Source organism: Mirounga leonina, unplaced genomic scaffold (genome assembly GCF_011800145.1).
Source record: "Mirounga leonina isolate KUSES-001 unplaced genomic scaffold, KU_Mleo_1.0 Mir_53, whole genome shotgun sequence".
NCBI classification, from domain to species: Eukaryota; Metazoa; Chordata; class Mammalia; order Carnivora; family Phocidae; genus Mirounga; species Mirounga leonina.
In genome coordinates, this window is record NW_023270807.1 from 4812016 (window position 1) to 4830332 (window position 18317).

At 42.2% G+C, this 18317-nt stretch overlaps 1 protein-coding gene across 2 annotated transcripts in view; it reads left to right on the plus strand.

Annotated features, from left to right (window-relative positions):
• The first annotated feature begins 1073 nt into the window (after positions 1–1073).
• ZFAND3 (zinc finger AN1-type containing 3) overlaps positions 1074–18317 on the plus strand; it is a 336375-nt gene continuing 319131 nt past the window's right edge. For both annotated transcript variants that reach the window (XM_034991365.1, XM_034991366.1), the window contains exon 1: positions 1074–1228. In XM_034991365.1, coding sequence (XP_034847256.1) covers positions 1158–1228 — 71 coding nt within the window. In that variant the 5' untranslated portion in view covers positions 1074–1157. The remainder of the gene's footprint in view (positions 1229–18317) is intronic.

Here is an 18317-nt window from a genome sequence, read left to right on the forward strand (position 1 = left end):
TGCCAAGAGGAGACCAGTTCTCCGGGTGGAACTGGAAGAGTGGGTCCAGAGTGGGGGGATTGGGAAGACAGCGATTTCTAGGGGATTGGCAGTAGTGGAGAAATGGTCTCTAGCATCGCCCAGGGCCCGCAGCAGCCGGTTCCGGGCCCTCCCCGCAGATGAAGAGCCCCGCAGCCCCGGGAGAAGCAAGACCCACTTCCGGGTTTGGATGCACTCCCTCCTGGCCCCTCCCAGCACCCGGTTACGGCGTCTCCGGACGCATGCGCAGCACTCGTCTGCCGCTCTGGGACTGGCCTGACTTACCCTAAACAACTAATCCGCTCCTCCCCCTCCCGCTTGGGGCGTACCATTCGCGTTTGGGGGGAGGCAACGCGTCCCAGAGTACTCAGAAGCCCTGCTCCCCTTCTTCAGACGGGGAGAAGGTAAGTTTGCCTCAGATTTTAAAAGTTCCAAGAATACGAGAGCCTCAGAGGCCCGTCGCCAAGTGATAGCCCGCGCTCTCGGCTTTGCCCACAGCCCCATACTCTTCCTTTGAGGCGCTGAACAAAGTGGCACGCCCGGATCCCAGCTGATCAGCTGCTGGGCTTTGGCGGCGGCTCCCCCGGGCGAGACCATTGTGACTCCTTGGGAGGGGTGTGTGAGGAGGGGAGGGGGCGGAGCGGCCATTGTCCGGTCAGCGCAGCCTCCGGGGGAGGGGAGAGTGACGGAGCGAGCGGGGCCCTTGACTTCACAGCGGCCGCTGCTACGCCAGAGCCGGCGGGGGCCTCGGGTCCTTCCCAGCGCCGCCGCACGGGACATCGCTCTGGCTGCGAGCGGCGGTGGGAGCTGCCGAGGGCGCCGGGTCTTCCCTCCTCCCCCGCGGTCCTCGGTTCACCCGTACGCCCCTCCTCCTCAGCTCCCCTCCCTCTCCTCTCCGCACCTCCCCCGGCCCCCCCGTCTCTGCAGGCCGAGTGGTGCGGCCCGCCTCCAGCTGACCGGCCTGGAATCCCGGCTCGGAGCCCCGGACTCGCGCCCGCCCGCGCGCCCGCTCCCTCCCCCTCCCCCCGCCCCGAGCCCCCCGACGCCGCCGCCGTCGCCGCCGCCGCCTCCTTCGAGCGGGGCCCAGGCCCAGCCGCCGCCACCGCTGCCGCCGCCGAGCTCCGCCGCCGCCGAGCACCATGGGAGACGCCGGGAGCGAGCGCAGCAAAGCGCCCAGCCTGCCGCCTCGCTGTCCCTGCGGCTTCTGGGGGTGAGTGTCCGGCCGGGTGGGGGCGGGGGCCGGGGGCGCGGGCGCGGGCGCGGGGGCTGCCCGGGCAGGCCTTGGGGCCGCGGGAGGCCGGAACCCTGGGGGCTGGGCCCTAGCCGGGCCTACTGGGAGGAGGCAGGGGCCGCATCTCGGGGAGGGGCGCTGGGTGGGGAGCTGGAGGTGGGCAGAGAAGGCCCTGCCCGGGGTGCTCTGCCACCCTCTGGGACTCTCCTACCTGAGGTTTGGGCCAACAGGGGCCGCCCGGGCCACGGGTGAGGGGGGCAGGGCAGGAGGGAGGGATGAGGGGGCGGTGTTGGCACCTCCGGGTGGAGCTGGGGTGCCCCTTTCCCTTGGCATGTGGAGGCCAGCCCTCCCTCCCCGCCTTGGTATGAGTTGGTGCCCAGGCACCAGGAGGGTATTTCCTCTGACTTTTTCACCCCCCCGCCCTGTCCCCCAGAGACTTGCATCATCACTTCCTAAATTATATCCCAGTGCCCTATTTGCTTTTAGGAAGCTGTTCACACGTCACCCATTTTTTAAAAATCCAGCCCGGAATCCAGGCTAATGTAAAGTTATAAGACTGTAGAGGTCTCACCTTTATTTAAAACACGTTGCAGAAGATCTGTAAAATTTTCTTGCCTAAAAAAAAAAAATAAATAAAACTCAAGTCAGCCTGGCTTGGGAACGTGAGAGCCAGTTTGCTCAATTGGCACAAATTCCTTTCTCCCCATTTTTTTCAATGATAAAAATATTCACATTGGCCAGCCTGCATTATTACTTGGCCATCCTGTGTTAGAGTGAAAAAATAGGAGGTGGGAAATCAACTTTTCCACATATAGTTAGATTTTAAATTCTCCTTGTCATGCTTGGAGTTTCGTGAATTTACCACCTTTCTTTCCTAACAGGTGCCTCCATCCTACCTTATGATTCTAATTGTATTGTAAAGAAACCAGAGACTTTGAAGGACTTTTGTGATTGAGCCCCTTTTTCTTTTCTTTTTTTAAAAATTTTCCTAAGACATAGTAGATTTCAAGGTGCATAGAGGCAGTAAGGAAATGATTATTTCGGCGAGAACATCTTGGGAAGATGTACTTAAGTATTTTATTTTTGTTACCTCCCAGGTGTTAGGAATGGTTGAGGTACAGATTAAGTCTGATTTGGGGGAGTGCAGAGAAAGATTAGAAAGTGGATCTTAATGTAGTTTTGTGTGGAATTTGTCAAATTCAAAGTTTGCAACAAAGAAATAGTTTCTCATTTTCTCATCTTTCTGCCTTTCTCAAAAAATTCCTGGTGGAAAGAGGTTAGTCAAAAATAAGTTATGGTATTACCAAAAGTTTTGAAGATGTGAAAATATTTTAGGTTTTATAGTCTTCCTAATAATTGGGTTGGCTGCTAAGTGCTTTCACAGGTCATCTAATTCCCAGAAATCTTAGGAGGTAGAACCACTATCTCTTTATAGATGAGGAAGTTGAGGCTTAAGAGGGTGGATAACTTGCCCCTTGCTTACAGGGAGTTCATAGTGGAGCTGGTGAGCTCTCCAGAGTGCTTGGTACCATCACGTTTATGACATCAGTCTACTGCCTTGGAAAAATCTGGTGTCACAAGCCTCTCATTGTAACTCATAAGAAGACATGTGGCTCAAAGAAAGTAGCTGCCAATGGCAACTAATGCCCAGGTTGTATCAGAGGCTTGTTCCCTGGCAACGTTTATGTCGTTGGGACCATTATCATGAGTGGAACCCTTATTGAAAGACTTACAGCAAGATGGAGAAACTGAGGAAATGGAATAGCCTTTTACTTTTAGCCAGCAGAGTTCTGAATAATGCCAAGAAAGTTTGATGTTGCAGGGAGGAGTAGTTAAACTGATCTCATACCTGACCTATAAGCAATCAGGCCTGCTTTTTTGTTACTTTCAATTTGGCCCTTTTTAGGAACTGCAGTTTGCCTAACAGGAGTTGTGAGCACAAAACTAATATTTTTATGTTGAAAAGAGTTCTTTTTTAATGTGTAAGGCTTTAAACTTTTCTAAAGGAGTTTGTAGGTAGCTGTGTAGTTTGCATTTTATACCAAAATGTAATGATATTGCTGCCTGGTTTCATCATAACTGGCTTTGAACATTGTCTCTTATTATATGGGTCACATTCATACTATGTTCATTAAGTAAACTTGAATATATTCAACAAATAATTGAGTGTCTCTGATACAGTGGTGGACAAGGGGGCACTGGCCCCATCCTCTGGGGGCAGAGGGCATAGAGAAGTAAAGGGACAGAATAAAGTGTGTTAGGATTGGTATAGGGTGCGACGGGAGGGGCACTTAACCTAATTGAGGTGGAGGTAGAGGAAGTTAGCCTGGAGGAAGTGACACCAGCCTAGGCCTGCAGGAAGGCTAGGAGAGAATGGAAATAGAGGAGTTTTTTCATGCGGAGGGAATAGCATGGATGAAGGCCTGGATGTGAGAGAGAGCACTCCACATTTGAGGAACCAGAAGTTCATTGGGGTTGATAGGTAGATTGTGAGGGGGGGATCCACTAGAGATGGCAAGAGAAGCTGGTGATGCAGGACTCTATAGGTAATGCTTAAATCTTTGGACTTTTATCTTAAGTTCACTAAGGAACTATGGGAGAACCTTGAGCAGGTAGTGACGTGATTTTCTTTAACGTGAAAGATTGGATGATGTTGAGAGTGGCCTGGGTGTGTGGGTATGATTGTGTGTATGAATGTGATGTTTTTATGTTCGTGGGGAGTTGCCAGAGGTTCAGAAGTCTTGTCAGGAGGAGTAACCCAGAGTAGGGATGATTGTGTGTAGTAGCCAGGGAGAATGGAGAGAAGTAGGTAGCTGTGAAAGCCATTCAGGAGGTATCTTTTGCCTTTTCCTTTGATGAAAATGAAGGTGAGTGTGTTATCTGAAAACTTCAGTCAGCATTGCATTCTGTGGAAGCCGTACGTCTATAAAGTCAGCTAGCCATGGCCCACACCCAGCCCTTTGCAGAGGAGCCTCTCACCAGAATGTTCTGGCACCAGTAGACAGAAGGCAGTTCCTTAGGATTGCTCTTCTCTGTAGTGATTTAGGCTGCTGGACTTGCTGTTGAGTCAGGACACCAGTCAGTGGGGCTTGGTTAGATAGGAAAGCTGTGAGGTCTTGCTTGTGGGAATGCAATTAGAAAATGGAATGACAAGAGGAGCATACAATGCAAGTGTTTTGAGTGCTTGAACAAGTGAAGTTTCTACTTTTCCTTCTCTTGGTTTATATTGTATAATTGTGTGCAAGTAATTAAGTTATTATTTTATAGAGACCATCTCTCCACTGGGAAGCATAGCTACCTTGGAAATTGTTGAAGATTTACCTCTTTATAAAAGTCGTAAGGTGGGGCACCTGGGTGGCTCAGTCGATAAGCGTATGCCTTTGGCTCAGGTCATGATCCCAGGATCCTGGGATCGAGCCCCCGCATCAGGCTCCCTGCTCAGTGGGAAGCCTGCTTCTCCCTCTTCCTCTCCCACTCCCCCTGCTTGTGTTCCCTCTCTCACTGTGTCTATCTCTGTCAAATAAATAAAATCTTAAAAAAAAATTTGTAAGGTGTTTGCATGGTGTATACAATGTTTTTAGAGTTAATGATCATAGTTTTTTCTCTGAGATATGTACTTAAAACTTTTAGTGAAATGTGAGCGTTTTTCTTGGCTCATTTTTAGGCATTCTGTAATCATGAGAAAAACATGCTAGTTTGTAATAGTCAAATCTGAAGTGAAATAGTATTTTTTTTAGTTGAAATATGCACAGAAGCACTTTTAAACTACACAGGTATAAGTGTTATTAATTGAAGCTACATTTTAAATTGTTCAGATAATTAAAATGTACTAATACATGTAAATTCATAGGTATTTTCAAAAGTTGTTGAAAGAGCAGACATTCTAAAAAAGAGGAAGAAGACTAAGACACTAATATACTGAGTATTGCAGGATAATAAAAAAGGATAATTAGGTAGGATGGGGAAAGATGGACTTTTTTTTTCTAATTTTACTTATTAAATGTAAAAATCCAATTGTTGATATTTTGCTTTTACAATTGGAGACCATCTCTATTGTAATGTAATACGGAAAATTTTGGGAAGTACTATTTCTTTCATAATTTTGAAGTATAGTATACATAAATGTGCAGTCTCATATTTAGGGAATAATGGAGTATTTAAATATGGAATTTATTTGGTAAACCATTGTTTTTGATAAAAAATAAGCTCTTAATGAATCATGTCATAAAATAAATATTACATGGATACATTTTCTTTAGGGAAATAGATATCAGTATTTTTTGTGATCTGTTGAAGCGTTTTATTCACCAACTAGAGATGCTAGATAATGATGTATTTTAAATAAAATGGGTTTAGGCAGAGATCAAGAGTCCTCTCACAAACTGTATTCCATTCCTGAAGAGGTTACTAGTAGAAAGTTGATTGAAATATAAGATGATTTGTTTTATTCCATTTTACTTTTGGGAATCACAAGGTATTAACTAGTTAGCTTAAATAGAATTCTTATTTTTTTCTTTTTTCTCCCTCTGAGCCCAGGCCTTGGGAATTGATGTAGAACTCTGTTTCTGTCACTTCGTGAGTCATCTGGCTAGTGTGCCTAGCTCTGAACAGTGTGGGGCCCTGGATTCTTCAGTCTCAGTCTCCCAGTTAGAACATGTTGCAACACTTCAACCAGCTTAACCTGGGCTTTCAAGTTCAAGTGAATACAGCATGAATTACTAGATAATCAGTAGAATGTTTATTCCAGTGATATCACTGATTATCCCTTGATTATAAAGCCCCCTTAAACATTCCCTTAAAAACAAAACAGCTCATTTGTGCAGTTTTACTTTGCATTTTTGAGTATTGTGCGCACCTGAAGATGTGACATGATATAATGAAATACTCACTGTCAGTATGTTTATCTACTTGCCCTGTTTTCCTGATTGCATTTGGGTATTCAGAAAACATAAAATTTGTCCCTTTGATGTGACGGAACACAGATTTTTTTTTAAGAAAACATGGTCTTTGTTTACACTAGTTTGAGGCAACAGCTTTTTAGAGTTAGATCCAGTTAACGTATGGGACATACAGGTCTTTCGGTATTACCCTTTTCTCCCATTTACTGTCCTCCTGCCTAAAAAAGAGAACTCAGTACTTTAAGTCGTACTGAAAAGTTTTGACTAAAAATCTCTTCTTAATCCTTAATGGTATTAAAGTTAACATTAGTTCTCATAGACTAACCTTTTCCTAGGTAGAAAAATCAGAGAGCTAAGAATCCTTTTTTTTTTAAGATTTAAATATTTATTTTAGGGCGTGCGGGAGAGAGCGAGAAGGAGAGCGAGCACATGCAGCACGTGTGGGAGGAGAGCTCAAGCATTAGCATGAGTGGGAGGGGCAGAGGGAGAGGAGGAAATTTCAAGCAGACTCTGTGCTGACAGTAGAGCTCAACACAGGGCACTATCTCATGACCCTGAGATCCCTGTGCAGCTGAAACCAAGAGTAGGACACTTGCTTAACTGACTGCAACACCTAGGTGCCCCAGGCTAAGAATCTTTTGAAATGAAGTCCTTAAGAAAAGAACCCAGCATGTTAAATATATTTACTGAGAACAGAATAGTAAGACTGTGAGAGCTAATATAATTTGGATTTTTATTAGATCATAAAGAGGTTGTGTGTGTGCAAACTGATACAAAGTTTCAGAATCCTATAATCATAAAGATTGAGGTTAAAATTCTTTTTTTCTTTTTGAAGAAAGGTAAAGTTTGGTACAATGCCACATGTAGGAAGTGACTGGTCACAACCCAACACTTGTATAATTTTAATGAGACACTTGAAAAATCGTCCATATTCAGGCTTGTTGGGTGTGTGGGACTTGTATCGAGCAGTTTGTGTAAGAGGGACTTCATTCCAACCGGGTGGATGACATAATTGTCACTCAGTTCTACTAGGGACTTTGAGAGACAGGCTGATCCTGCTCTGGACTGGGTCCCTATGTAACAAGATTAGGTTGCTGAATGAGATATTTTTAAGAAGAAATTTACTGTATGTGTTAAATGCAGAAGAGAGGTTAAGCAACTTTGCTTTAAAAACCAGAATCTAAGAACATATTCTAGAATTGTGCTAGGCATTATAGTAGCCACTAGCTCCATATAGCAACTTATAATTCATAGTAATTAAAGTTAAATAAATTCAGTTCTTGAGTTATACTGGCTACATTTTAAGTATTCACTAACTCAGTAGCTACCCTATTGGGGAACACAGATACAGAACACTTCATCCTTCCAGAAAGTTCTTTTGGACAGTGCTCTTCTAGAACATTGACCTGATAGACAGCCAGGATTTTCAAGCCTATTTTTTTCTCTCTTCAGCTTTGTTGAGATATAATTGACATTTTCAAGCCTATTTTCTTGTGAGTTCTTCAGACCCCTGTTTTCTTGTCTTTTGAAAATGAGGGACTTGTCTAATTTAGCTCTAAGTTTCTTTCCAGCTCTAACATTTTATTTCTATTGGGGGGAAGCAATGCTATTGTTAATTCAGATTACTGGGAAGTGTTCCTTTGATCAGTTTGGGAATTAAAATGTCAGTACATGTTAGTCCATAATTTGAACAGTTTTTTTTTATGTTAGCTTTTAAGTCAATCATCTTTGCTCTTTTCTTAGCATTCTTTAACTGGCAACCTCAGAGGCCTATACAGGGAGGTGTTGGACTAATGGAGAATCAGTTTTTTTATTTCTATTTAGTGAGAGACTTTTTGAAGGTATTCACCTTTGGACTATGACTTTTGTGGCGGAATATTTGTTTTTACAAATGTAAATCTGATATGGCAGCTTTTGATATGTGATTGGGGATAAGTGCATTGGATTTTCTGGTAAATTCAAGTTCCCATGTACAGAAGAAGGTGGAATGTTTTGAAATATCCAGCAGCAGTGAGCAAAACCACTGTGATGCGCCAGGCTGAGGGAGTGGTACGAGTTGAAAGAAAACGCCATGTCATCCTTGAGGCCAGGGGACAGAGCTGCAAACAGTGCTGGACATCTGGAGTTGTGGCTGCAGCTGTTGACCAGAGGAAGGAAGAATGCAGTGGGAAGAAGGTGCAGTACTAGCTCATTGCATCTATTCATTCAATAGTACCAGATGTCCTGTATCGTAGGCAGGTGTGATTAGGGCAGAAGAATGTCCTGGGAGCTTGCTATCACCCTGGCTGTGGGTGGTTGGTGGGAGGGATGAGAGCAGACCACACCACAGCATTTTGTGTTTCTAATTTGCAGACAGACTCTATTTGGCCTCACTGCTGCCTCATTAATGACCTGGGAAAGAGTGAGGTTGGTGATGTACTTGGGACCTTTTGGGGAGTGCCTTTTCTCATTTCTTCCTGCTAAAGTGGAATGGTGTAGAGTAACAGCTGTTGATGTCTTAGATCTATTTCTTGGACTCTTATTAACTGGTAAGTTGAAGTGCATTTATATAAAATAATCACACTCTCAGCCACACTTTTGGAAGAAGTATTCTGACTACTCAAAAGTATCACAGATATGCTTCCCGCAGTCAGGTTCTTGTCCCAGGCATTTTATTTTCTCTTGCATGCTTATGTTGGTAGAATTTCTGAACACAGTGTGAGGTTCTGTGGTTTCTGGTACCTAGCTGGAAGAGTGGGGGCAGGAATTTGGAGAACATAGATTGGGTGGAGGGCTTTCCTAAGCATGTCTATGCTTCAAAGTCTGCCTGTTTCAGGTCATTGTTTTTCAATTTTCAACCCTTTCTAGGGTGCCTTATATGAATAGATGTGGTGGCAAGTTATTGCCCGAAAGAATGAATGAGATACAAAATAGATTACAATCATTTTTAAACTGTCCAGAAATATATTAACCAGCAAAAAATAAAAAATAAACTGGAGGTGGGAGAAGGTATGATATATTTCAGTGTGAGTTGTGTTCTAGATTTATGATTTCTAGATTTTTGCACTTGGGGAGGAATGGATGGTATTATTTGTTTCCTTCTTCAGTTGCCACTGAAATCTAGAAAACCAGGTTTTTCAAGTCTTTGTGTGTTTGCATATGAAACTTTGCATGTGTATATAAAATCTTCAAAATATATGACTTTACATGATTTTATGTAGTTTGTCTTTCTCTTTTAATGTAACACAAAGCTGTGCTATTCACCTTTAAAAATAAAGGAGTGTTCTTGATGCTGATCTATAGAAATGTTCGCTTAGGGGAACTTTTGTTTTATTCTTTTGTTGATTGGGGGGATGTTCGTATAATCTTCGAGGCCTATATTCCCTGGTTCTGTGGATAGGTCACTGTTAATTAGCTCTCCCTGTCATCCGTGTCACCCACCCTTCCCCCCACTGCCAGTGAGAGGTGCTCAAACCATGCATTTTATTTGTAAGGCTAATCTTTTTCTTCATTGCATATTGGGCAGGATATAATCAAGGAATAGTTGCTGTGACTTAAATTACAAAGATACAATCTTGAGGGAAAGTATGGAGATTGCATAGTATATACTTGGGTCTCTTTAGGGGTTTATAATCTCAGTATCCGTATGGATTAGTTTAGAAAATGATAGCCACAGTAAAAACCTGTTCTGTGGAAGTGTATGTCCCTAAAGACTCCATTTTCTTACCCTTGGTTTTAAACTGTCTAGTGACTAGGGAGGTATTCTAGTTGAAAGCCCCCTAGGTTTACCTGAATAGTTTTCACTAGTTACATTGTATGTTGTTTTGGTTGGAGTTAGTGACTAGGAAGAATGGACTGTGTTGGTTTTGCGTTTAAATTTGGGATGCAAAAAAAGTCACTGCACAGGTCTGTTATCAACTAGATTTGAGGGTGAGTTGGAAGAGGAAGGACACAGAAGGTGGTCAAGGGGAAGACTGGAGTGTGAGGGGGATGAAAATGGGGAAATGTAGATGGAAGTGGAGTGGTGGTAATTAGGAATGAAGATGCTTTGTGGTCACCACTTTCTAATCAAAATATGAGAGGTGGCTACATCTGTAAGGGCTAGAGAAACTAATGTGAACAGGTGGTGGGTGGGATTAAAGAACATGCTGTCTTTAGAAGTGCATGGTGTGAGTACCCTGGGGTCTTGCAGGGAAGTGCTAAAGATCATAGAATAGGAGCTGTGGTGCACATTCCAAGCTAAAGTTTAGTGGAAAAGAAGCAGCTTTCAGCAGATTGGTGTTCCATCTGTTAGAACCCCCCTGAGCTCTTTCTTTTTCTAAGCTCAAAGACACCTTTTCCGCCTGTTAAAGGATGGTGTTTCGTGGTATCTCTTTGTAGCAGGCTGTGGAGACTCCATCTACCTTCTTTCCCTTATTGGTATTGCCACAACCAACTCTATTGTGTGAGATGGATTTTTCTTCTCCCTTCTCAATTCCTGAGTCAGATGGAGAGTTCAACAAAGTTTCACCCATTTTTACTTGCTGTTCACTAGCTTTACTTACTGTTCTTGGAAAAACAACTCTCATAAGCCCTTCTAGATTTTGCAACTAATACTTACGGGGGGAGGTTACATTAAATGTTAAAGAATTTAATAGTAGTGCTGCCTGGGGAATAAGACCTTTCTATTTGCTGAGTGGCTAATGAAAGGTTGCCTGTCATCCAGTTCAGGCTCTTCCCAAGGGCATGCTGATCTCTTATCTCCAGAAAACCAACCGAGTTCAGCAGCTAGGCATGGGTTTTGGAATCAGAATCCTGAGTTTAAAACCTGACTTTGAAACTTTATGCTTGACTTTGGGTAGTTTACCTCTCTGCCTCTTTATCTTTAAAATAATAATAAAAAAGAATATTTTAGAGTTGCTTTGAGGTTTAGTGAGCTCTAATGCCTGTCAAGCCTTTGGCACGTTGCCTGACCATGGTAATTACATTTACTAAAGGCTAACTTCCCAGCCTTGAATGAAGGAACATTGGTGGTAAATTAGTAGATGCAGAACTATCTTACCTCAACTGGGCAATTTGCACTAATGGCAGTCTCCAGATCAGTGCCACCTAATTAGTTGATGAGGTTTCTGACCAGCCTTTGTCCAGTTTCACTTTTTCCAAGGCCAGTCTCTTGTTCAGTAAGCATTTGTTGAGTACTGTGTTGTGGTCTTGAGCTCTGCTAGGCATGATATACCCTGCTCTGGCTTCTGCCCTAGGAAGGCTTACAGTGTAGAAGGGGAGGCAGACCAATAAACTGACCAAACACTGTGAGGAAATTGCTTTGGGAGATCATCACAGAGTGATGTGAGCAGTGACAGGACATCTTACTGAGACTGGGAGTGGAGGATGGCCAGGAGGGCTTCTCTGAGGAGATGGTGCTTAAGCTGGGTATAAAAGGCAGGGGGAACAACTTGTGCAAAGGAAGAGAGGAGTGAGAAGGCACGGCGAATTCAGAGAATTGCAGATTCAGCTCAGTATGTTAGTAGCAGTGTATGGCAGGAGGCAAGATGAAGCTGAGGAGATGAGCAGGGGCCAGTTATGAGCATACTTGATTGCTATGCTGTTGAGTTTAGATTTTATCCTGGAAGTATTTGGGACCATTTAAGGATTTTAAGGATGGATGACAGGTGATATTTATGTTTCAAAAAATACCTGGCAACAGTGTGGACGAGAATTGGAGAGTATAAGCTTGGAAGCAGAGTCCAGTTAGATCATTTAAACCTTTCTGGGCTATGGATCCCTTTGACAATTTGGTGAAGACCATGGACCTCTTCTCGGGAATAATGCATAAAATAAAACACCTATGATTATGAAGGAAACCACTTACATATAAATATACTTCTATCTATATACTATGGGGTCTGTGGACCCAAGGTAAAGGAACTCTGAGTAGGAAAGCTAAGGATGAATATAGGCTGAAATCCAGATTTAGTCCATTCAGGCTGTTACAACAAAATACCACAGACTGGGTGGCTTATAAACAGCAAAAATTTGTTTCTCATAGTTCTGGAGGCTGGAAATCCAAGATCAAGGCACTGGCAGAATCCGTGAGTCTGGTGAGAGTCTGCTTCCTCATTGATGACGCTGTGTTCTAACTGTAACCTCATGTGGGTGGAAGGGGTAAGGGATCTCTCCAGCCACTTTTCTAAGGGTACTAATCTCATTCATGAGGGCACTAATCACCTCCCGAAGGTCTCAACTCCAGACACCATCACATTGGGCATTAGGATTCAATGTGTGAATTTTGGGGGGACACAAACATTTCAGTCCATAGCACTGAGTCGGTGAGGACTGAAGAGAGGGCTTGACTCTAAGAGCAGAGACGGATTGGATGAGGTATGGGAAGGTGGAAAGGAGAAGAGAGGCAGCAAGATTTCTGACATGTGCAACTGGGTGAAAGATGGTCAGTCATATGTGGTGGGTATAGAAGTTCTACTTAGAAGCTGGCTAGATTTTGAAAGGGTGTTTGTGAATGCATTTATTCCTAAATTGAAAGTGAAATTGTAGATAGTGATTAATGCCGTTTGTCAGTGATGTGCAGAGTTTTATTTGGTAGAAAAAAGTTTATACTTTGGAATTTCTTAAGTTGAAGTGATTCTGTCTGGAAGATGAGGGACTTGTGGGGAAGAGAAGATTCGTTTTAGACAGATTGAACATGTTTTTTGGTGAATTAGATGGCATGTCTGTACTTTTATTGTACCCTTTTTTAATGTAAACTTTTTGATTAAAGTGTAATATGTATAGTGAAAATGCATACATCTAAAGTATATAGTGAAATGAATTTTTGCAAAGTGAATATACCTGCAGGTAACCAGCACCTATATCAAGAAATAGCATTCTTATTCCCCAGGAGGCCCCACTTGTATCTTCTCCAGTCACTAGCTCATTCTGCTCAAGGGTAATCGCTATCCTGACTTCTAATGCCATAGATTACCTTAAATATTTCTTCTTCTTCTTCTTCTTCTTTTAAGATTTATTTGTCAGAGAGAGAGCGCGAGCGCGAGCACACAAGCGGGGAGCGGCAGGCAGAGGGAGAAGCAGGCTTCTGCGGAGCAGGGAGCCCGATGCGGGGCTCGATCCCAGGACCGCAGGATCATGACCTGGGCTGAAGGCAGCTGCTTAATGGCTGAGACACCCAGGCGCCCCCAGTTTTTTTCTTAGATCTCTTTTTCTACTTTTTTATTGAAGCATAATTTAGTTTACTGCACTCAAGTGTATGCTTTGATGAATTAAAAATATTTTTTTAGAGCAATTTTAGATTCACAGCAAAAGTGAACAGGAGGTACAGAGAGTTCCCCTATATCCCATCACCCCCCCCATCTCCCTTACTGTCAGCATCCCCCATGAGAGTGGTACTTTTAATTGTCCATGAACCCTCATTGACACTCAGAAGTCCATAGTTTACATTAGAGTTCACTCCTGTGCATTCTGTGAGTTTTGACAAATGTATGATGACATATATTTATCATTATAGTATCATACAGAATGGTTTCACTGTCCTAAAAATTCTCTGTGCTATGTCTATTCATATCTCCACCCCCGAGCAATCACTGATATTTTTACTGTCTCCATAGTTTTGCCTTTTCCAGAATGTCATATGGTTGGAGTATGTAGCCTTTTTAGATTGTCTTCTTTCACTTTGTAATATGCATTTCAGTTTACTCCATGACTTCATGGCCTGATAGCTCACTTCTTTTTAGCACCAAATGATATTCCATTATTTGGATGTGCCACAGTTTGTTTATTCATTCACCTACTGAAGGACATCTTTTTTTTTTTTTTTTTTTTGAAGATTTTATTTATTTGACAGAGATAGCACAAGCAGGTGGAGCTGCAGGCAGAGGCAGAGGGAGAAGCAGGCTTCCCGCTGAGCAGGGATCCCCATGACCCTGGGATCATGACCTGAGTCGAAGGCAGACGCTTTAACGACTGAGCCACCCAGGTGCCCTGAACTGAGGGACATCCTGATTGCTTCCAACTTTTGGCAGTTATGAATAAAGCTGCCCTTAACATTCATGTTCAGGTTTTTGTGTAGACATGGTTTCAGCTTGGGAAATACCAAGGAATGTGATTACTGGATTATGTTAAGAGTGTGTTTAGTTTTGTAAGAAACTGCAAAAACTATTTTCCAAAGTGATTGTACCATTTTGCATTCCCACCAGCAGCAGGGAATGAGTGTTTCTGTTCCTCCACATGCTTACCAGCATTTGATGTTGTCAGTGTTTTGAATTTTTGCCATTCTAATAGATATGTAGTGGTATTTCATTAATTTGCAGTTCATTAATGATACATGATGTTGAGCATCTTTTCAGATGATTATTTGCCATCTGTACATCTTCTTTGGTGAGGTGTCTGTTCAGGTCTCTTGCCTGTTTTTTAATTGGGTTTGTTTTCTTACTGTGTTTTAAGAGTTCTTTATGTATATTGGATAACAATCTGATCATCAGATAAGTCTTTTGGAAAAATGTTCTCCCAGTCTTTGACTTGTATTCTCATTCTCTTATTTTTATGAATTTTTATGTACAGCTTGATGATTCTTTTCACGTGTATGTAACTATATAACCACCACCTACCCAGATTGACACATAGTGCATTTCCAACATCCCAGCGGGAGTCTCCTTATTCCCTATGCCAGGTGATACCCCCAACCTTTTCTGACCTTTATCACCATGGATTAGTTTTGCCTGCGTTTTAATTTTATGTAATGGGAATTATACAGTATTTCTCTTTTATATGTGACTTTCCCCCCTCAGCATTATGACTGTGAGATTCATCTACATTTGTGTAGAGAGGTAATGATTTTACATTGGTTTGTGGTATTCCATTATATGATAGCATAATTTATCCTTTCTACTTTTTGGAGCTTTTTGGTTTGGGGACATTATGAATAATGTGGCTATGAACATTTTTGCATGTGTCTTTGGTGGACATAAGCATTCATTTCTCTTTGGGTATATACCCGGCAGTAGAATTGTTGGGTTATAAATGTGTGTGTGTGTGTGTGTGTGTGTGTGTGTGTGTAGTATATACATGTTTAGATTTAGTAGATACTGCCAGTTTTCTAGAGTGGTTTTATCATTTTACACTCCTACCCAGTATATGAGTTCTGGTTATTCCATGTCTTTGTCAGTACTTCATACTGACTGTGTCTTTCATTTTGGTTGTGTGTGCATTGTGGTTTTAATTCGCATTTCTTTGATGACTAATGAAGTTGAGCAACTTTCTTTGTTGGCGGTTTGGCTAAACTTTGTTGTGAGGTTTTTATTCAAACGTTTTGCTTTTTTTCCTATTGGGTTGTCTTTTTTTTTTAAATTCATTTGTAGGAGTTCTTTATATATTCTGGATACAAGTCCTTTTTCAGATAGCATGTAAATTTTCCTATATAGTTTTGCCATATCTTTTAATTTGTTCTTTTTTGTAATTACAAAAGGAATGCATTCGTATGATAGAAAATTCAAACAACACAGTGAAAGTGATGTCTCCCTTCTGTACCATACCCAGAGTTCCATCTAGTGAGAATCATGGCTAAGTTTCTTGAGTATCCTTCCAAAAGTTTCCTGTGCATATACCGCATTTATTCCTTTTTCTAACACAAGTATAGCACAGTACACTGTATTTTGTACGTTGGTTTTTTTACTTAACTGTATTTTAGAGTTCTTTTCAAGTTAACATATATATTTCTACCTTTTTATTTTATTTATTTAAATTCAATTTAATTAACATACAGTGATTACTAGTTTCTGAGGTAGACTTTAGTGATTCTTCAGTTGCATATAACACTCAGTGCTCATTCCATCAAGTGCCCTCCTTTTTTTTTTAGATTTTATTTATTTGTCAGAGAGAACACATAAGCGGTGGTAGCCATAGGCAGAGGGAGAAGCAGGCTGCCTGCTGAGCAAAGAGCTCAATGCAGTACTTGATCCCAGAACCCTGGGATCATGACCCGAGATAAAGGCAGAGGCTTAACCAATGTCCATCACCCACTCACCCCATCTCCCCCCACCTCCCCTCCAGCAACCCTTCGTTTGTTTCCTAAAGTTAAGAGTATCTTATGGTTTGCCTCCCTCTCTGTTTTCATCTTATTTTTCTTTCCCTTCCCCTATGTTCATCCGTTTTGGTTCTTAAATTAAACATATGAGTGAAATCAGATGATATTTGCTTTTCTCTGACTTATTTTGCTTAGTGTAATACCTCTAGTTCCATCCGTGTTGTTGCAAATGGCATGATTTCATTCTTTTTGATGGCCGAGTAATATTCCATTGTATATATACACACCACATCTTTGTCCATTCATCTGTTGATGGACATCTGGGTTTTTTTCATATTTTGGCTATTGTGGACATTGTTGCTATAAACATTGTGGTGCATGTTTCCCTTCGAATCACCGTGTTTGTATCCTTTGGATACATACCTAGTAGTGCAATTGCTTGGTTGTAGGGTAGCTCGATTTTTAGCTTTTTGAGGAACCTCCATACTGTCTTCCAGAGTGACTGCACTCTACCTTCTTTTTTTAAATGGCAACACGGTATTCCAGTAGGTGCATATACTAAATTCAATTTAACCAGGTTTTCTAGTCACTTCTGATGGTGGTTGTTGTTATTACTGTGCTATAAAAATGGTATCAGGTATGTTGAATTGTAGGGCTTATGGACTATCTAACTGTGGAGTAACGTAGGTGTCTGAAGGTTAGGAGGGAGGATGAGCCACAGCTACACCATTTAGGGTGACACATAGGTGCATAGGTCATAGCTGAAGCCAGTGCAGCAGGCAGGATCACATAGAAAGTGCTGTTAGACCAGTGGTTTCCTTGGGAGTAGAGATGGGGTTGTCAGAATCACTTTGGTAACCTTTTCTAAAAAACACATTAATGCTGCTTCCCCCAGCTCCAATATAGTGTGTCCAGGGTGTGGGATCTGGGCAATTCTTTTTTTTTTTTTTTTCCCCCTCTGTCCTTTGGCTAACTACTCCCTGTGTATAACTTTCCTTTTGAGATCCAGTTGTTATGAGTGAGAAGATAGCTCAAGATGGAACCCTGATAAACACAAATAGAATAAGAGGAGTTTGAGATGGAGATGGACCGACAGAGATAGGAAAATTAAGTGAGGGTAGGGTCACCAAAACCAAGAGGGGGTAGGTTAGTGAGGAAGTGGCAAGTAGGGTCATGCTGCAAAGAGTGGTCAAGTAAGATGATGATTGGGATTTCTCTGCTGCTTAAAAGTGCTAGAAGAATTTAAATAATGCTTTTTTAGACATGTTGTACATCTCAGCAGTGTTCTGGCTCAGTGTGGTACTAAAATACCTTTTGTGAAAAAGCACCATAATTACATTTCATGAGTACCAGAAATTAACTTCTGTTGATCCAAGGATCCAGTAATCGGGAATTAAGAAACTTTTCTTGAATCTGTTTATAATTTTGGTTTCTATCGATTCTTTTCCAGTGATAATTTAAGAGTTTATATTAGACTTAAAAACAGACTTGAACTACCAATTTAGGTTTGAAGAGCTATTTTGTTCTTCAAGTCTGTAGGTTCTGGTGGAGAGGATTGCACTTACCTGATTGTCTTGGTATTTTACTTAAATTTATAGATTTAATCCTCTTGTGTAAGCTTTTGTTTTCTATGAAGAGAAGTCCCTTTTATTTAGTCTGGACTTTTTATCCTTGTAAATATTCAGGTGTCTTTTCCAAAGTTTTTCCACTTGAGTGTGATGTCTTTTTGAAGTATGTCTATGTCACTGAAAAGACACTAAATATTCTTCCTCCTTTCCTTCCCCACTCTTTTTTTCAAGGGGGTACAGTTTAGGATGGGGTAAAAGGGAACCAATCATCTGGGAGGTGATGAAATTAATTAATTCATTAATAAAGTAGGCTCCACGCCCATCGTGGGGCTTGAACTCATGACCCTGAGATCAAGAGTCACATGCTGTATTGACTGAGCCAGCCAGGCGCCCCTGAAATTTCTTTGTTTCTTTCTTTTGTTTTTTAAAGATTTTATTTATTTGAGAGAGAGTGCGCATGCATGCAAGAGAGAGCATGAATGGGGGGGGGGGGGGGCGGAGGGGGGGGGAGAAGCAGACTCCCTGTGGAGCAGGGGCCCTGAGACTGAGATTGAGACGATCAAGGGGCTCTATCCCAGGACCCTGGGATCATGACCTGAGCCAAAGGCAAGACG